The 21822-nt window shown below is 38.7% G+C and overlaps 2 protein-coding genes across 2 annotated transcripts; one reads left to right on the top strand and one right to left on the bottom strand.

Moving 5' to 3' along the window:
• Nucleotides 1-2236: 2236 nt before the first annotated feature.
• Nucleotides 2237-4187, top strand: LOC118943594 (trace amine-associated receptor 13c-like). The gene is made up of 2 exons (XM_036959083.1): nt 2237-2243; nt 2630-4187. The coding sequence occupies exons 1-2, from the start codon at nt 2237-2239 to the stop codon at nt 3469-3471; spliced, it is 849 nt and encodes a 282-aa protein (XP_036814978.1). The 3' UTR covers nt 3472-4187.
• An 11849-nt stretch (nt 4188-16036) lies between these two features.
• On the bottom strand, nt 16037-19174 carry LOC110502167 (trace amine-associated receptor 13c). Its single transcript, XM_036959366.1, has one exon. It carries the CDS (start codon nt 17387-17389, stop codon nt 16436-16438), a length of 954 nt encoding a protein of 317 aa, XP_036815261.1. The 5' UTR covers nt 17390-19174; the 3' UTR covers nt 16037-16435.
• Nucleotides 19175-21822: the final 2648 nt, after the last annotated feature.

Raw genomic sequence — 21822 nt, 5'->3', positions numbered from 1 at the left:
TATGACTGATTGTTGTCCAATGGATAGAGTCTCCCACCTCAGCTGTAGATCTCTGCAGTTCATCCAGAGTGATCATGGGCCTCTTGGCTGCATCTCTGATCAGTCTTCTCCTTGTATGAGCTGAAAGTTTAGAGGGACGGCCAGGTCTTGGTAGATTTGCAGTGGTCTGATACTCCTTCCATTTCAATATTATCGCTTGCACAGTGCTCCTTGGGATGTTTAAAGCTTGGGAAATATTTTTGTATCCAAATCCAGCTTTAAACTTCTTCACAACAGTATCTCGGACCTGCCTGGTGTGTTCCTTGTTCTTCATGATGCTCTCTGCGCTTTTGACGGACCTCTGAGACTATCACAGTGCAGGTGCATTTATACGGAGACTTGATTACACACAGGTGGATTGTATTTATCATCATTAGTCATTTAGGTCAACATTGGATCATTCAGAGATCCTCACTGAACTTCTGGAGAGAGTTTGCTGCACTGAAAGTAAAGGGGCTGAATAATTTTGCACGCCCAATTTTTCAGTTTTTGATTTGTTAAAAAAGTTTGAAATATCCAATAAATATCGTTCCACTTCATGATTGTGTCCCACTTGTTGTTGATTCTTCACAAAAAAATACAGTTTTATATCTTTATGTTTGAAGCCTGAAATGTGGCAAAAGGTCGCAAAGTTCAAGGGGGCCGAATACTTTCGCAAGGCACTATATATATATATATATATATATATATATATATATATATATATATATATATATATATATATATATATATATATATATATATATATATATATATATATATATTTATTTTTGTAATAATGACAATTACAACAATACTGAATGAACAATGAACACTTTTTTAAAAACTTAATATAATACATCAATAAAATCAATTTAGTCTCAAATAAATAATGAAACATGTTCAATTTGGTTTAAATAATGCAAAAACAAAGTGTTGGAGAAGAAAGTAAGAAAGCTAATGTTTAAGTTCCTTGCTCAGAACATGAGAACATATGAAAGCTGGTGGTTCCTTTTAACATGAGTCTTCAATATTCCCAGGTAAGACATTTTAGGTTGTAGTTATTAAAGGACTATTTCTCTCTATAACATTTGTATTTGTGAGAATACCTAGTTTACTGACATTTAACAAATGTGGGAGTAATGATTAATAAATGGTGATAAAACTATAAATGCCTTACAAATGCTTTATTCCTGAATGTTATTATAAAGTATTACTGAATTAGGTCATAAATATTAATGCCCCAAAAGTGTGATTCACACAATCACACTGTTTACTGTTACAGTTCAGTAGTTAGACTTGCATTATAGATGGTCCTTGTGCCCAGGGTCTGGGGGCTACCGCTGAAGCTGTTGAGGAGTGCTAACTTGACTAAATGGCTAATCATGATTTATTCCAATTGAGTTGTCATTTTTTTGTGAAAGGTTATTTTATAAGTGCTTTTGAGATGATTGATTCAACTAAATGAAATGGAAATTAAATTTATTATTTTGTTTAAATCAGAGAAAACAACACACCAGAAAAGGAAAACAACATCAAGGGGTGATTGGGTCAGAATACAGTGTTGTTGTTCTGATGTCTGACAAATAGTATTTGTCCCCATGATGTAACTGAGACAAAGCCTACCTCAACTTGAAGAAGTACTATTCATAATTCAGTTCATAATGGACATTTCTAAACGTCTATGGAATGTTCATATGTAATGCCACTATTCATTTTGACTGCATGTGCTCTAGTGCATACCCCATTAGGCCCTACAAAGGCAAAACACAGTAACAATGTAATTTTTTTTCATGCAAAATCTGACTGTCTAGACAGACACCAATTGCTGATACTCTCCGTGATATATTCTGATCAACTGGCTTGTTCCTGTGTCAGGAAACTAAATACCACATTAATCAGATAATATAACTGGCCAATACAACAGATTCAATTCGTAGGGCTGCATACATTTATGCCATTTCATCAACTTCCCTACTGTCAACTTTCCTACACACTGGCCAGCTGACATGTGGTGTGCCGTCATGTCTCCTGAGGTTGTGGATTATGTTCCAAACTAAGCACTGACATCCCCCAAACCAGTTAGTCTGTACAGTTATCCTACTTCCCATGTGAAATAGCCTTTGAGTGACCAAAACATCACCCATACTATATTTTCCCCATTAAAATGCTCAGTTGAGAAAATGTACAATTTCTCTCATCAGTAAAGTTGAAGGACATGCTAGGTGGGCACAGAAACATCCAATCCTGTCATACATTACATCATAAATTATTTTTTTATCTAACCCGTTTGTTCATTTTTGTGTGTGTGTGTGTGTGTGTGCGTGTGTGTGTGTGTGTGTGTGCAGAGAGACTCCGGGGAGGGGAGTTTCTGTCAGTAACTCAGGGATAAATAGAGAGGCAGAGCTCAGAGTTTGTCAGAAGGCTGAACTGACAGGGTAACACACAGGACCAAGCAGGAGCAGGACCACAGCGTTTGACCCTTTATTACAAATGGAGGAACACAAAGATGATCAATATTGTTTTCAAGACAGAAACTCTTCTTGCAGAAAGGCTTTGCTCTCAACATCTATCTACATAACACTGTACATCTTCTTCTCATTGATTTCAGCAGTTACAGTATTTTTGAACCTACTGGTGATCATCTCCATCTCTCACTTCAAGCAGCTCCACACTACAACCAACCTGCTCCTCCTCTCTCTGGCTGTAGCAGATCTCCTGGTGGGACTGATTGTGATACCAGTAACGACTGTAGCAATAATGGAATCATGCTGGGGTTTTGGGCAATATTTCTGTGTGTTTCATATATATATGGCTTGTTTATGTACCTCTTTATCTCTGGGCAGTTTGGTCTTGATATCTATTGACCGCTATGTTGCTGTGTGTGATCCCTTATTGTACCACTCTAAAATAACAATAACAAGAATGATATGTTGTATATCCATTAGCTGGTGGTGTTGTACCATATACAATGCTGTTATTATAACAGACATTGTAAATGTGCAGGTACCCAGTAGGTGTTTGAAAGAATGTTTTATTGTTGAAGGGTATATGTGGGGTAAAATAATGGACATTGTAATTACAATGGTTGTCCCGTGCTCTATTATTATAACACTTTATATGAAAATCTTTGTGGTGGCCAGATCACAGGCCAGAAAGGTATTTTCAAAAGAGGCTGCCAGAGTGTCTGGTGTTAAAACTGTACAAGCAAATAAGTCTGAGAGAAAAGCAGCAAAGACTCTGTCTATTGTTGTTTTCAACTATTTAATTTGTTGGATTCCATCTCTATTCGGTTTCTTTTTTTTGTCTTTTTTAAGTGACAATTTATCACTTTTCATCCGTTTTCTGCCACTTGTTAATTCCTTAATAAATCCAATAATTTATGCTTTATTTTATCCATGGTTCAAAGTGACAGCTAAACATATTTTATCTCTGAAGGTATGGCATTCATAGTACTATGTTTTTATTCCTAAATTTGACAAACGTAGGTTTGATATCATTACGTTATACAATTGTTATAATTGCTTCTTTCTTGTAACAATACTGACATTACTTATCTCAGTGTTGTCATCATAAATACATGTGGTGTTGATACAGAATGATTTGTCTGGATTGGATTGGAATGACTTGGAGAAGGCATAAGAAGGAATAAGCTTGTTTTATAAAAGACATTGTAGTCATTGTGGATTGTGTACTCCAAATACCTAAGTCTGTGGTTGTTCCATGTTACTTAATGATAAATAGTAAATATTCTAAAACTACATTCTGAGGACGTCATGAGTCATTATGTTTAACATCACCCTCTAGTGGCCCAATTGTGACACAATGCCTTCATCAAGTGTAGTGAAGTTGAAATGAAAGACACTGCATGATATCAGATAACTTCCAGGTCTATCTCAATGGTGTATTGTGTAAGTAGTTTAGGGTCAAATGCAAGAATATGCAATTATGTGTAACACTTTATAATTTTCAGTAATAACAAATGTGTAAATAAACCATTTATTTGTAAGGCATTTACAGTTTGGTCACCAATTGTTAAATGTTAATCAGCTTTGTATTCTCACATTTATAAATAACTACAATATGCAGTAATGATTAAACAACAGTGCAGGAGACCACAGTAGACACTTCAACCTCAACATACTGGGTATAAACACTACCACTACTCTCACTACATCCCTGCTGCCAGGTCAAGGGTCACGCCAGAACAGCTCTCTCAGAAGCTGTTTAGTGTGAATGAATATAGTGATTGGGTAACACACTAAATAATTAATAATGGATTAATAAATACTTTACTCATAATTTATTTATCATTACTCCCACTTTTTTTTTTAGCAAGCTAGTTATTCACATTTATTTAACCTTTTATAGTCTAATTATTTAAAATAATTCATAAGTTGTGTAGTATATGTCCTTATAAACCATTAACTGATCATTAGTAAAGTCATGTTGCAGTCTCTAATCTAAAGGGAGGACTATTCAGACTTTCTTAATACTTTATAAATGTTTGAACAGTGACCAGTTTAATTTATCACAATAAGATGGATATGCCATTGGTAGACATCCCAGCAGGACATGATGCTCCTTAAGGTCTCAAAATGACCAAGAACATATCAATGGTTAAACAATAAGCACACAACACAGAGGATGTTAAAGGAAATATATAGATTTTTTAAATTCAAAAACAGTCCCATTGTTGTGGTAGTGTGCCGATGTAGTAAAGTGTTTTGTCTGAAAATAATAACATTCGTGTTTGTTGGAAGTGACTTTCAAAACCAAAGTGTGGATTACAGTCACTCATTAGAGCAGTTCATAGACTGTTTACAGGGTAAGGGAACCAATATCTAAATACATCATTTAACTGAACACTACATTTAAAGGGTTACGACCTTTAATACAAAATAAGTGAAGTTGTCCAAATACTTATGACTTCTTCGAATGGGGGGAATAGATACAGAAGGTGTTTTCATTTCTAAACGGTAAAACAGATATGTAGGAAAATACCCTCAAATAAAAGGTGACGTTCTATAATGTCACCTCATATGCAACAATTGATCTCATCCGAAATGCTGGAGGAAAGAGCCAAGTTTAAAAACAGTTTTACTGCAGAGTGTTACACCCATTGGACACACACTGGTTGAATCAACGTAGTTTATTTTTTAACCAACATGGAGTAGACATTGAATTGATATCTGTGCCCAGTGGGCAGAGATTGTTTTCAGTATGTGAAGTGGCCATAGGATGGCAGTGTAACTCACCATTTGTGACTGAGAGGGATAACTAGACTCATTCTATATGAAAAATAAGTATGTCTGCTCTATAAAGTCAATTTCTATCTGAACTTGTTAGCAGAAACGTGTGTCTGATGGCGTGGTTGGTGCCGTTCAGTTTCTCGCTCAGCGGCAATGGGCACTCTCCCCGTGGTGGAAGTAGGCCAGGTTGCCTTGCGGAGGTAATATTCAAATGAGTCTAATTTTCAGCTCTATGTATAACCCACCTCCCGATTGATTGTGCCGTGGTTGCTGCTTCAAGTTTCAGCAACACAAAGCTGTCATGGATGTTTGATGAGCACTGTGCAAGCGATAATATTGAAATGGAAATCAGAAAATTTGGAAAATGAAATCAGACCACTGCAAATCTACCAAGACCTGGCCGTCCCTCTAAACTTTCAGCTCATACAAGGAGAAGACTGATCAGAGATGCAGCCAAGAGGCCCATGATCACTCTGGATGAACTGCAGAGATCTACAGCTGAGGTGGGAGACTCTGTCCATAGGACAACAATCAGTCGTATATTGCACAAATCTGGCCTTTATGGAAGAGTGGCAAGAAGAAAGCCATTTCTTAAAGATATCCATAAAAAGTGTCGTTTAAAGTTTGCCACAAGCCACCTGGGAGACACACCAAACATGTGGAAGGTTCTCTGGTCAGATGAAACCAAAATTGAACTTTTTGGCAACAATGCAAAACGTTATGTTTGGCGTAAAAGCAACACAGCTGAACACACCATCCCCACTGTCAAACATGGTGGTGGCAGCATCATGGTTTGGGCCTGCTTTTCTTCAGCAGGGACAGGGAAGATGGTTAAAATTGATGGGAAGATGGATGGAGCCAAATACAGGACCATTCTGGAAGAAAACCTGATGGTCTGCAAAAGACCTGAGACTGGGATGGAGATGTGTCTTCCAACAAGACAATGATCCAAAACATAAAGCAAAATCTACAATGGAATGGTTCAAAAATAAACATATCCAGGTATTAGAATGGCCAAGTCAAAGTCCAGACCTGAATCCAATCGAGAATGGGAAAGAACTGAAAACTGCTGTTCACAAATGCTCTCCATCCAACCTCACTGAGCTCGAGCTGTTTTGCAAGGAGGAATGGGAAAACATTTCAGTCTCTCGATGTGCAAAACTGATAGAGACATACCCCAAGGGACTTACAGCTGTAATCGCAGCAAAAGGTGGCGCTACAAAGTATTAACTTAAGGGGGCTGAATAATTTTGCACGCCCAATTTTTCAGTTTTTGATTTGTTAAAAAAGTTTGAAATATCCAATAAATGTCGTTCCACTTCATGATTGTGTCCCACTTGTTGTTGATTCTTCACAAAAAAATACAGTTTTATATCTTTATGTTTGAAGCCTGAAATGTGGCAAAAGGTCGCAAAGTTCAAGGGGGCCGAATACTTTCGCAAGGCACTGTATATATATATATATAATAATCGGCCAATTTAATCGGTATCTGCTTTTTTTTTTTTTTTCTGGGTCAAGGTTTGGCTTTTTTTTTTTTTCAAGAGTCTTTATTACTGCCACTTTTAGTGAGTTTGGTACACATCCGGTGGATAGGGAGCCGTATATTATGTTCAACATAGGAGGTTCAAGCACAGGAAGCAGCTCTTTCAGTAGTTTAGTTGGAATAGAGTCCAGTATGCAGCTTGAAGAGGCCTTGACAATTTTCATCAATGTGTCAAGGGATATAGTATTAAAAACTTGAGTGTCTCCCTTGATTCTAGATCCTGGCAGTGTTGTGCAGATTCATGACAACTGAGCTTTGGAGGAATACGCAGATTTAAAGAGGAGTCCGTAATTTGCTTTCTAATGATCATGATCTTTTCGAAGAAGAAGAAGTTCATGAATTTATCACTGCTGAAGTGAAAGCCATCATCTCTTGGGAAATGCTTATTTACATATTTTAAAGTCACAAACCACGTAAAACGTCTGCAATCTTCTCCGGCGCCCTCTACTGGGTCTGAAACTATGAATTCAGACATAAAGGTTCGGACAACTCTAGCTGAGGTTAACAAGGTAGTAGGTTTAGTGGAGGATCTAAATGTGGGTCTAACCAACAGTTAAAGTCACCACCTAAGATCAACATATGGGAGGACATATCGGGGAGTGTAGAGAAAACCGATTTGAAAAAAAATCCCCATTGTCCCAATTAGGAGCATAAGTATGAACAAGAAGTTTATTCGTATTGAGCAGCCTACCACTGACAATTATGTATCTACCACGGGGATCTTCGCTCACATTAGAACATGTAAAAGGTACCAATCTGTGAAGTAAAATAGCCACCCCTCTTGCCTTACTCTGAAATGAGGAATGGAATACCTGACCCACCCATCTGCACCTAAGACTTGAGTGTTATGTTACCATCAGATGAGTTTCTTGGAGAAAGATGATGTGAGCCTTCAATTGATGAAGGTGGACTAGCACCTGACTATGTTTAACTGGGTAATTGATGCCCTTGCAGTTCCAAGTAAGAACATTAGAATCATTCCATCCAGTTGGATGGGCTACACTAGGCTGAGTCATGTCTTATGAGAGAGAGAACATGTAAAGGACAAGGTACAATGTAAACTAAACATCTTAGTTGACCCTAATAGCACAAATGTAAAAAACAAAGATAAGCGACAAAGTGCCAAAAAAACATATCGAAACTATAATTTAAATAAAGAGGGAAAAACCTCTTCCCTCACAACCTCCCTTACCAAAGCATCTCCCCAACTGAGATGCAAGCAAAATCCTAAATACAAAAAAAAAGTTAGAACAAAGCATGATAACTCTTACTTGGTGCTTGCTACCTGAGATTTGTGACCATTTAACCAGAGTAAACCATACATGCATAGATTGGTCCCCAGTAGAGTCTAAGGAAAACTAACCTCGGTTAAGAGAGGTTTAAGAGCAGTAAAAGTGGTAAAACTGCAACTGAACCATGAAAACAGACAGATATTGGCATTAGAGAAGCCTTAGATCAAAATAAAATAGTAATGATACAAATAAAAAGCAACAATGTGAGTGGAATAAAGAATATATTTATGCATATCTGCATTGTATCACATTATAGTGGGGAGTCAACTGTATATTCACCAACATGGGTTGGAAATAAAAATTTCAAAAAGAACGACATTCAAGTTTCAATGAACCCAGCAAATTTGGCATCGTTAGCCAACCAGTCTGCCAGCCGGCCTGCTAACTATTCTGCTAACAAGACCAACTAACCAACCATTTGTTCCACACCGTGCAGTACAACAGCCGCTTTCATGTTCTTGTTGATGAAATCGGCCGCTAGAGCCGGGTCCTCGAATCTGTGCGTGGAGCCGTCCGGTAAAGTCAGTCTCAGAACCGCAGGGTAGATGAGGCCGAACTTCACGCCCGGGTTGTGGTGTAGTCCGCAAATATCGAGACTCTTTTACCCTTGTAGAGGAAAGGTAATGCTTCTCCCGATCTCCTCAGTATGTCATTGCTGACGTGAAAGAAATGCACCCTGATGACAAATGGTCTCATGGGTTCTTCATTCCGGGGCCGGCTACGCAGGGTGCGTTGGGCACGGTCTAGCAGTGGCTTCTCCTCCAGGCTGAGAAGCTCCTGAAGTCGGTCTTGGGCCCTCCACTCCCTCCAGTATTCCCAGAAGACGAATGTTGTTCTTTCACATTCTACTTTCCATATCTTCACACCTCTAGTCGAGGTATGCCACCCTAGTTGTTAATGAGCCAACTTAAGCCTCCAGCTGGCTAATGCGATTGCTGTGGATCGTAGCACCGTACTCCAGCTCCGATAAGGCCACTCCGTAAGCGACAAGCTTATTCTGTATACTCTCTATAGATTTTTTAAAGCTCTTTGACCGTTGATATCTCTGTCCTGAGATTGGTAGAGTGAGAGTCAATTTGACCGAAAATATCGGTTTTGAGGGTGCCCATCACGGATTGTAGCAGCTCCACAGTTAGTGTTCCTGTGGGTCCGACATTAGCCGCAGCATCCGGTATGTTTAGACTGTTGTTGTCCATGTTTGATATGGTTTTTAAACAGCTTTTTCCAATCAGCCCTGATTTGAAGAGAGAGTGGTTACAGCATTCATTGGACAACACCTAGTAAGCAATACTATACACAATAAAAAGTGAAATACTGTAAATATGTTATCAAAATTGCAACTCCAAACTAGAAGCATCAGAACCCCTTAGAAAGGTAGTTCCAACCTTGAATATGACTGGGCAAAGTGCCAAGAATAGGAGAGCCATCTATTTCATAGTACCCTAATAGGACATTTCTTTGTACTCCCTGACGAAGGCCATGAAGCCGAAACGTGGCAGAGTTTTTAAACTTTGTTTCCATTGAACATGCCATACAAATAAAGGCATTTTAATTAATTATATGAAGAGTGCCTTGGTCCTCCTTTCTTTTTGATGACTGTTCCAAAGTCACAAATCAATCAAATTATGACAATTTATGACATTTTATAATTTTTTAAAATACTTTTATGGCCAAATGTCAGATCACTGTCGCTCGGCCTCTAAATATCACAGGGAAAACATACTGTTGAAGTCGGAAGTTAACATACGCCAAATACATTTAAACTCAGTTTTTCACAATTCCTGACATTTAATCCTGGTAAAAAATTCAGTCTTGGGTCAGTTAGGATCACCACTTTATTTTAAGAATGTAAAATGTCAGAATAATAGTAGAGTGAATAATTTATTTCAGCTTTTATTTCTTTCATCATATTCCCAGTGGGTCAGAAGTTTACATACACTCAATTAGTATTTGGTAGCATTGCCTTTAAATTGTTTAACTCTGGTCAAACGTTTTGGGTAGCCTTCCACAAGCTTCCCACAATAAGTTGGGTGAACTTTGGGCCATTCCTCTTGACAGAGCTGGTGTAACTGAGTCAGGTTTGTAGGCCTCCTTGCTCGCACATGCTTTTTCAGTTGTGCCGACAAATTTCCCATAGAATTTAGGTCAGGGCTTTGTGATGGCCACTCCAATACCTTGACTTTGTTGTCCTTAAGCCATTATGCCATTACTTTGGAAGTATGCTTGGGGTCATTGTCCATTTGGAAGACCCATTTGCGAAGAAGTTTTAGCTGAGGCCTTGAGATGTTGCTTCAATATATCCACATAATTTTCCTACCTCATGATGCCATCTATTTTGTGAAGTGCACGAGACCCTCCTGCAGCAAAGCACACCCACAACATGATGCTGCCACCCCCGTGCTTCACGGTTGGGATGGTGTTCTTCGGCTTGCAAGCCTCCCACTTTTTCTTCCAAACATAACGATGGTCATTATGGCCAAACAGTTCTATTTTTGTTTCATCAGACCAGAAGACATTTCTTCCTTGCTGAGCGGCCTCTCAGGTTATGTCGATATAGGTCTGGTTTTACTGTGGATATAGATACATTTGTACTTATTTTTCTCCAGCATCATCACAAGGTTTTTTGATGTTGTTTTAGGATTGATTTGCACTTTTCGCACCAAAGTACGTTCATGTCTAGGAGACAGAATGCATCTCCTTCCTGTACATGCGTACTATTGTTTGTACAGATGAATGTGGTACCTTCAAGCATTTGGAAATTGCTCCCAAGGATGAACCAGACTTGTGGAGGTCTACAATTTTTTTTCCTGAAGTCTTGGCTGATTTTTTTGATTTTCCCATGATGTCAAGCAAAGAGGCACTGAGTTTGAAGGTAGGCCTTGAAATACATCCACAGGTAAACCTCCAATTGACTCAAATGATGTCAATTCGTCTAAGGTTCTAAAGCCATGACATCATTTTCTGGAATTTTCCAACTCGTTTTTCAACCACTCCACAAATGTCTTATTAACAAACTATAGTTTTGGCAAGTCGGTTAGGACATCTACTTTGTGCATGACACAAGTAATTTTTCCAACAATTATTTACAGACAGATTATTTCACTTATAATTCACTGTATCACAATTCTAGTGGGTCAGAAGTTTCCATACACTAAGCTGACTGTGCCTTTAATGACTCCAACCTAAGTGTATGTAAGCTTCCAACTTCAACTGTACATATATCCTTGTGATCAGCATGGATAGATAGAACTTTACTGCACAGAATACAATTTGTTACTAACACAAAGGTCAAGGTCATGTTGACTTCAGATCACTATTCCTTAGTGAATGAGCATCATAGGAACATCATTATATCAATGTGATCATCATGGTTGTGTAGCCGATGTGAAATGGCTAGCTAGTTAGCGGTGGTGCGCACTAGTGGCATTTCAATCGGTGACGTCACTTGCTCTGAGACCTGGAAGTAGTGGTTCCCCTTGCTCTGCAAAGGCCGCGGCTTTTGTGGTAACGATGCTTCGGGGGGTGACTGTTGATGTGTGCAGAGCGTCCCTGGTTCGCGCCCAGGTCGGGGCGAGGGGACGGACGTAAAATGTATACTGTTACAGTTGCACCATTCTTGTGCATGAGGCAGCTTGTTTCAAGGACAAAGCGTTCAATAGTTACATGGACCAAGGTCAACTTGCCGGGTCAAGCTGACCCCGAACATCACGGATGTCACTATTTTAGCCCTTCCCTTAGTTCCAGTTCAATGACTTCAAATTGACCCGGAACACAAAGACCACTGTACTGGGACACTGGTTTTCCATGAGGTGGACCCCTGGTCCTCCAATAGATTTTTGAGAGGTAAGGCAATCATGTAGAACATGTGATAAGTCACCTATAATACCCCACAATGCACCGGAACTGACTCACTGTGTTAAGCGTATCCCATGCATTTTCAGCTTTGACCTTGCCAGGATCCGGTGTGAACCCCTGGATGCCCACCACATGCCCAAGGTAAGTGACCTGCCTCTAGAACAGGTGACAGTTTAGGGGTTGTAGTTTCAATCCATGGCTCCAGAGGTGCTCAAACACTCCCTCCTCAAGTGGGTCAGGTGGGTTTGTTGAAGGTTTCTCTCAAGATCTTTTTTGCATCCTCTGACAAGGTATCTAGAGGATATTAAACTGTACATCAAGTACTTAGAAGATATTTTCATGTTAATATAAAGTGGATGGCCATATAAAACATGTCTTCATGAGTGAGCCATGAACAGTACCTATTAATGCCTTATAATGTTATGTAGCTCAGATTTGTTGCTTATCTATGCTTCGTATGCACTTTTTGCACTAGTTTGCATAGTAAATATGATGACAAATAGTACATTGTAAATTTCAGTTTCAAATTGCATATGCTATGAACAACCTATTCATGAAAAATAGTGATTGAGTTTTGTTGATAAACTACATATAATTACAATCAATAAGATGTATAACATTTCAGATGCCTTAATACTGTAATCATTTTTTATATAGTTAGTGGTCAGAGAAAATCCAACTGATTTTCTTGTGCACTCCTGTCATTCATTGATGTCTCTGTCCACCTGTGAATGTATTATTTAATAATTAATTAGTACCATATGCCTTGATAAAATGGCCATAGTGCCCAACAAGCTCATTACAAAGCTCACGGTGAAAGAAGGCAACCTTACCTTTTCAACATTGATTCTCAACACAGGGGTCCCACAAGGCTGAGTCCTCAGTCCCCTCCTGTATTTCCTGTATACCCACAACTGTGTGACCTCCGACTCCATCCTCAAGTTCGCTGACTTCACAACAGCAGTAGCACTGATTACCAACACTGATGAGACAGACTATAGGGAGGAGGTAGGCACTCTGACGGCGTGGTGCCAGGTAAACAACCTCTCCCTCAATGTTAACAAAACAAAGAACCTTGTGGAATACAGGAGGAACCAGGCTGGACACGTCCCCATCCTCATCAACAGGGCTGCTGTGGAAATGGTCAATAACTTTAAATTCCCCTGCATATACATCTCGGAGAAGCTCAAATAGTCTGACCACACAGACACCGTGAGGAAGAAGGCACAACAGCAACTCTTCAACCTCAGGATACTTTAGAAATTAGGTCTGTCCCCGAGGGCCCTCACAGTGTTCTACAGGAGCACCATCGAGAGCATACTGTCGGCTACATCACAGCCTGGTACTGCTACTCCACTGCCGCGGACCACAAGAAGCTTCAGAGGGTGATACGTGCAGCCGAACGCACCATTGGGTGAACGTTGCCTGCCCTACAGGACACCTACAACACCAAATCCGCAGGGAGGCCAAGAAGATCATCAGGGACCTCAACCACCCCATGCTCTGTTCTACCTGCTTCAAACACTCAGACGCAACACAGCAGCATCATGGCAAAAACTGGAAGACTGTCCAATAGTTTCTACCCTTAGAATATCAGGCTGCTGAATAGCCACCACTAGTCCGCTACCTGCTCCTCCTCCCCCCTCAATGGACATCCCCCCCCTCACCCCCCAACTGCCTTTTACTCTGCCCCCACCCCAATGACATTCATCACTGTTGCAGTTGTTAATATGGTTATCCTATTTTTTTTGTTTTTATTTAACTTGATCCCCCACACCCGTTCAATGGTCATGCTGCTCCCCCTATGGTCCTTCCCCCCCCCCCCCCCCCCCCCCCCCACAACATTAGCAGTTTTTACTCTGCCTCCAACCCAATGGACAAGGATTTATAATGCTATTTCAAATGTTTTTTTTTTTACATTTTATTACAATTTTCATTATTTTATTTCACTTAGTCCTGCATGTTCAAGCTCAGAGCCTGAGATTTTCACTGTACTCTGCAATCACACGTGTACATATGGCTATTAAACACAGAATCTAAATGAAAATGGAAAGTCCCCTAAATTGGTGAATTAACATTTAAGAAGTTAATATGAGATCATTTCAGTATCACATATTAAAGTGATAATTATCTTGTATTAATGTGATCACGATGTTGTATTAACTTGATAATTATCTCATCAAAGTTACAGGAATTCTTGCCAAAAGTTTCAGATACAAATTTAGTCTAGTTCACATGAAATAAGAACTTCAATTGACAGCACAATTAGTGACAGTTCGAAAATGACTGGGGGGGGGGGGGGGGGGTGTTTAGTAAGGCTACTTTCTTTATATACACTAGCCTACTCCACAGTAACCACATGGGTTGCCACTGTCTGCTCTGGGCTCATTTTAATCACACTCTAACCACAATCAATCGGGATATGTATGTACTATACATAGAGCTAATTCAAATAATTCCTCCGCAGGGCTACCTGGCCAACTTCCACCACGGGGAGAGTGCCCATTGCCGCTGAGTGAGAGACTGAACGGCACCAACCACGCCATCCTGCACACCATTTTTTTGCTGGAGCCTCAGGACTGTTAGGGTTAACAGGTGGTAGGTGGAGTAAATATAAGGAAAGTTTGGTTTTACATGTGTTGTGCATATTTTTTCATTAATCAAAATAAGACCATTATATTCAGGGAGTCTCCTGTAATGAAGTCTGGTATTATTCAGACAGATGGTCTCTTCTCAGTTTGGCAGAGACACACTTTTCACCTAACACAGAAAGTTCAGCTAGAAATTGACTTTATAGAGCAGACATAATTGTCTTTCATATAGAATGAAGTTATCCTTCTCAGTCACAGATTACTGTCATCCTATGGCCACTTCACATACTGAAAACAATCCCTACCCACTGTGCACAGATGTCAATTTAATGTCGACTCCATGTTGGTTAAAAACACTTGTAGTGTGTTAAAGGTAGTAACCCTTTAAATGTAATGTTCAGTTATGTATTTAGATATCGGTTCCCTTACCCTGTAAGCAGTCTATGAACTGCTCTAATGAGTGACTGCAATCCACACTTTGGTTTTGAAAGTCACTGCCAACAAACACGAATGCTAGTATTTTCAGACAAAACACGTTACTAGTTCAGCACACTACCACAACAATGTGACTGTTTTTGAATAAAATGTTCAATATATTTCCTTTATCATCCTCTGTGTTGTGTGCTTATTGTTTAACCATTGATATGTTCTAGGTCATTTTGAGAACTTAAGGAGCATCAGGTACTGCTGGAATATATCAATAGCATGTCCATCTTTTTGTGATAAATTACACTGGTCACTGTTCAAAACATTTATAAAGTATTAAGAAAATATGAATAGTCCTCACTTTAGATTAGGGACTTCAAAACTACTTTACTAATGATCAGTTAATGGTTTATAAGTTAATTCATTAAACATCTTTTGAATTATCTTATAAATCATTATTAGAGACGATAAAAAGTTGTTAATAAATGTGTGAATAACTAGCTTACTAAAACAAATGTGGGAGTAATGATAAATAAATTATAAACTATTTACTTATCCATTATGAATAATTTAGTGTGTTACCCAATCACTATATTCATTCACACTAAACAGCTTCTGAGAGAGCTGTTCTGGCGTGACCCTTGACCTGGCAGCAGGGATGTAGTGAGAGTAGTGGTAGTGTTCATAACCAGTATGTTGAGGTTGAAGTGTCTGCTGTGGTCTCCTGCATTATTGTGTTTAATCATGAATGTATATAGTAGTAATTTATAAATGTCAGAATACCTAGGTGAGTAACATTTAACAAATGTGGGTGTAATCATAAATGGTGACCAAAAATGTAAATGCCTTACACATGGCTTATTACTGAACACTATAAAGTGTTACACATATTTTCAGATACTTGCATTTTACTCTCAACTACTTACATAGACTTGTACGTTATCTGATATCATGCAGTGTTGTACATTTACATTTTACTGCACTTGAAGGCGTTGTGTTCCAATTGAGCCACTAGAGGGAGATGTTAAACAATATACATAATGACTCGTTCTCAGAATGTACTATTAGAATACTTACATACTATTTATTATTAAATAACACGGAACAACCACAGCCTTTGGTATTTGGAATGTACAACCCAAAATGACTACAATGTATCTGATAAAACAAGCTTATGCTTTCTTATACTTTTTCCAAGTCATTCCAAACCAATCCAGACAAATAATGCTGTATCACACGCATCTATCTACCTTATGACAATACTGAGATAAGTAATGTCAGTGTATTGTTACATGAAAGAAGCAATTACAATAATTGTATTACAAAACTATATCAAAACACGTTTGTCAAACGTAGGAATACAAACTATTTATGCCTTAAGTTAGGCCGACATTGTAAATAAGAACTTGTTCTTAACCGACTAGTGAAATAAATAATAAAATAAATAAATAATACAATTTAAAACTTCAGAGTTAAAATACGTTTAGCTGTCACTTTGAACCATGGATAAAAGAAAGCATAAATTATTGGATTGATAAAAGAGTTAAAAAGTGGTAGAAAGCCGATGATCATAACTGAAAACAAACTGTCAATTAAAAAATACAAAAAGAAAGAAAATAAAAATGGAATCCAACAAATGAAATAGTTGAAAACAACAATAGACAGAGTTTTTGCTGCTTTTCTCTCAGACTTATTTGCCTGTACAGTTTTAACACCAGACACACTGGGAGCCTCTTTTGAAAATACCTTTCTGGCCTGTGATCTGGCCACCACAAAGATTTTCATATAAAGTGTTATAATAATAGAGCACGGGACAACCATTGTAAATAGAAGGTCAATTATATTTCCCCAGGTTATTCCTTCAACAATAAAACATTCTTTCAAACACCTACTGGGTACCTGTACATTGACAAAGTTTTTTACAATAGCAGCACGGTATATGATACAACAACACCAGGTAATGGATATACAACACATGATTCTTGTTGTTGTTATTTTAGAGTGGTACAATAAGGGATCACACACAGCAACATAGCGGTCAATAGATATCAAGACCAAATTGCCCAGAGATAAAGAACTACATAAGAAAGTAATGTAGATCTGAAACACACAGAAATATTTCCCAAAACCCCAGCATGATTCCATTAATGCTACAGTCGTTACTGGTATCACAATCAGTCCCACCAGGAGATCTGACACAGCCAGAGAGAGGATGAGCAGGTTGGTTGTAGTGTGGAGCTGCTTGAAGTGAGAGATGGAGATGATCACCAGTAGGTTCAAAAATACTGTAACTGCTGAAATCAATGAGAAGAAGATGTACAGTGTTATGTAGATAGATGTCGATAGCAAAGCCTTTCTACAAGAAGAGTTTCTGTCCTGAAAACAGTATTGAACATCTTCATGTTTCTCCATCTGTAATCAAGGGTAGAAATGCTGAGGTCCTGCTCCTGCTTGGTCCTGTGTGTGACCCTGTCAGGTCAGCCTTCTGACAAACTCTGAGCTCTGCCTCTCTATTTATCCCCGAGTTAATGGCAGAAACTCCCCTCCCCGGAGTCTCTCTGCATGCAAACACACACTTGAGCACACAAATGGTTAGAACGGTTAGATAAATTATTTGTTTATGATGTAATGTATAACAGGATTGGTTTCTCTGCCCACCTAGCCTGTCCTTCAGTCTTACTGGTAGTTAGAGATGAGAGCAAAAGGTACATTTTCTCAACTGAGAATTTTAATGGGAAAATATATGGGGGAAAAAAATGAGAATATATATAGTATGGGAGATGTTCTGGTCACTCAAAGGCTATTTTACATGGGAAATAGGATAATTGTGCAGAATAACAGTTTTGAGTGATTAGTGCTAGTTTGGACCATAATCTACAACCTCAGGAGACATGACCACATGTCAGCTGGCCAGTGTGTAGGAAAGTTGACAGTAGGGAAGTTGATGAAATGGCATAAATGTATGCAGCCCTACAAATTGAATCTGTTGTACTGGCCAGTTATATTATCTGATTAATGTGGTATTTAGTTTCCTGACACAGGAACAAGCCAGTTGATCAGAATATATCATAGAGTTTTAGCAATTGGTGTCTGTCTAGACAGAAAAAGACTTTGAAGTCAGATTTAGCAGTAAAATAAATTACGTAGTAACTGTTTTTTGCCTTTGTAGGGCCTTATGGGGTATGCACTAGAGCACATGCAGTCAAAATGAATAGTGGCATTACATATGAACATTCCAGACGTTTAGAAATGTCCATTATGAACTGAATTATGAATAGTACTTCTTCAAGTTGAGGTAGACTTTGTCTCAGTTACATCATGGTAACAAATACTATTTGTCAGACATCAGAACAACACTGTATTCTGACCCAATCACCCCGTAATGTTGTTTTCCTTTTCTGGTGTGTTGTTTTCTCTGATTTAAAAGACTAAATGTAATTTCCATTTAATTTAGTTGAATCAATCATCTCAAAAGCACTTATTAAAGAACATTTCAGAAAAAAATGACATCTTTTGGAATAATTCACAATTAGCCATTTAATGAAGATAGCCTTCAACAGCTTCAGCGGTAGCCCCCAGACTCTGGGCACAAGGACCACCTATAATACAAGTCTAAATACTGTACTGTAACAGTAAACAGTGTGATTGTGTGAATCAGACTTCAGACAAACACTTTATAATAACATTCAGTAATAAAGCATTTACAGGCCTTTACAGTTTTGTGACCATTTATGAATCATTACACCCATATTTGTTAAATGTTAGTAAGCTAAGTATTCTCACATTTATAAATAACTTTTAAATTATGTATTAATGAGTCATTGGATTTTGTATATTTAAACCATTTACTAATCATTAGTACTAATAAAATATTTTTGCAGTCCCTGATCTAAAATGAGAGCTATTTATACTTTTGAAATGATTAATAAATGTTTTGAGTGACCAGGGTAATTTCTCACAATAAGTTGGACATGCCGTTGGTCGACGATGAAGGTTTCAAAATGACCAGGAGCATATCAATGGTTAAAGAATAAGCACACAACAAAGGATGTTTAAGGAAATATATCTAACATTCATTTCACAAATACTGTTGTTTAAGAACTATTGCAAAGATGTGAGGAAGTGTTGTATTGCAAATATTTAGCCAAAGTTGTCAACCTCACAAACTACAGTGCCTTGCGAAAGTATTCGGCCCCCTTGAACTTTGCGACCTTTTGCCACATTTCAGGCTTCAAACATAAAGATATAAAACTGTATTTTTTTGTGAAGAATCAACAACAAGCGGGACACAATCATGAAGTGGAACGACATTTATTGGATATTTCAAACTTTTTTAACAAATCAAAAACTGAAAAATTGGGCGTGCAAAAGTATTCAGCCCCCTTAAGGTAATACTTTGTAGCGCCACCTTTTGCTGCGATTACAGCTGTAAGTCGCTTGGGGTATGTCTCTATCAGTTTTGCACATCGAGAGACTGAAATTTTTTCCCATTCCTCCTTGCAAAACAACTCGAGCTCTGTGAGGTTGGATGGAGAGCATTTGTGAACAGCAGTTTTCAGTTCTTTCCACAGATTCTCGATTGGATTCAGGTCTGGACTTTGACTTGGCCATTCTAACACCTGGATATGTTTATTTTTGAACCATTCCATTGTAGATTATGCTTTATGTTTTGGATCATTGTCTTGTTGGAAGACAAATCTCCGTCCCAGTCTCAGGTCTTTTGCAGACTCCATCAGGTTTTCTTCCAGAATGGTCCTGTATTTGGCTCCATCCATCTTCCCATCAATTTTAACCATCTTCCCTGTCCCTGCTGAAGAAAATCAGGCCCAAACCATGATGCTGCCACCACCATGTTTGACAGTGGGGATGGTGTGTTGCTTTTACGCCAAACATAACGTTTTGCATTGTTGCCAAAAAGTTCAATTTTGGTTTCATCTGACCAGAGCACCTTCTTCCACGTTTGGTGTGTCTCCCAGGTGGCTTGTGGCAAACTTTTACCAACACTTTTTATGGATATCTTTAAGAAATGGCTTTCTTCTTCACTCTTCCATAAAGGCCAGATTTGTGCAATATACGACTGATTGTTGTCCTATGGACAGAGTCTCCCACCTCAGCTGTAGATCTCTGCAGTTCATCCAGAGTGATCATGGGCATCTTGGCCGCATCTCTGATCAGTCTTCTCCTTGTATGAGCTGAAAGTTTAGAGGGACGGCCAGGTCTTGGTAGATTTGCAGTGGTCTGATACTCCTTCCATTTCAATATTATCGCTTGCACAGTGCTCCTTGGGATGTTTAAAGCTTGGGAAATCTTTTTGTATCCAAATCCGGCTTTAAACTTCTTCACAACAGTATCTCGGACCTGCCATGTGTGTTCCTTGTTCTTCATGATGCTCTCTGCGCTTTTGACGGACCTCTGAGACTATCACAGTGCAGGTGCATTTATACGGAGACTTGATTACACACAGGTGGATTGTATTTATCATCATTAGTCATTTAGGTCAACATTGGATCATTCAGAGATCCTCACTGAACTTCTGGAGAGAGTTTGCTGCACTGAAAGTAAAGGGGCTGAATAATTTTGCACGCCCAATTTTTCAGTTTTTGATTTGTTAAAAAAGTTTGAAATATCCAATAAATGTCGTTCCACTTCATGATTGTGTCCCACTTGTTGTTGATCCTTCACAAAAAAATACCGTTTTATATCTTTATGTTTGAAGCCTGAAATGTGGCAAAAGGTCGCAAAGTTCAAGGGGGCCGAATACTTTCGCAAGGCACTGTATATCCTAACCTTTAAATATTTCCAGTGCTACAGTCTTTTAACCGCAGACTATTTTCAAACTTTGCTTTGTTTGGCTGCACTCTTACTGGGCCTTTAAAAAGGTACTGATCCTTTAACTGTAATGTTCAGTAAGTTATGTATTTATATATTGGTTTCCTTACCCTGTAAGCAGTCCATGAACTGCTCAAATGAGTGACTGCAATCCACACTTTGGTTTTGATAGACCTGTCACTGCAAACGTGAATGTTAGCATTCTCAGACGCAAAACGGTAATTTACTCAGAATAGAGTGTGTCTGAAGTTACACATCACACTATTACAACAGTGTGGCTGTTTTTGGAATAAAATATTAAATACATTTCTTTTAACATCCCCCCGTGTTGTGTAATTATTGTTTTACCATCGATATGCTCTTGCTTGGGTTACGCGCCATGCCTTAAAAATAAAATGAAACCATCTAGTGTTCAGCGAAATAATAACACAATGTCAAATAATTAACATCCAATCACATTAACAGTTACTCTCTCGCGGGAATTCCACTACTGGTCCGTATGTAGCCAAACGTAGCTGCTACTCATACCGTTAACTCGAAAAGATAAATGGCAAAAAAAAAAGGTAAGGCCGCGTCCATAGAGGTATACATGGACAAATACTCCAATCTCCGCTGTGGCGCTTTGCAGCTCCTTCAGGGTTATCTTTGGTCTCATTGTTGCCTCTCTGATGAATACCCTCCTTGCCTGGTCCGTGAGTTTTGGTGGGCGGCCCTCTCTTGGCAGGTTTGTTGTGGTGCCATATTCTTTCAATTTTTTAATAATGGATTTAATGATGCTCCGTGGGATGTTCAAAGTTTCTGATATTTTTTTTATAACCCAACCCTGATCTGTTCTCCACAACTTCGTCCCTGACCTGATCTTCATGGTGCCGCTTCCTTGGTGGTGACCCTTCCTTAGTGGTGTTGCAGACTCTGGGGCCTTTCAGAACAGGTGAAAATATACTGAGATCATGTGACACTTCAATAAAGTCCACCTGTGTGCAATCTAACTAATTGTGTGACTTCTGAAGGTAATT

This window comes from Oncorhynchus mykiss, chromosome 22 (genome assembly GCF_013265735.2).
Source record: "Oncorhynchus mykiss isolate Arlee chromosome 22, USDA_OmykA_1.1, whole genome shotgun sequence".
Lineage (NCBI taxonomy): Eukaryota > Metazoa > Chordata > Actinopteri > Salmoniformes > Salmonidae > Oncorhynchus > Oncorhynchus mykiss.
Note: the sequence above shows the minus strand (reverse complement) of the source record. Positions and strands in the feature narration are given on the sequence as shown.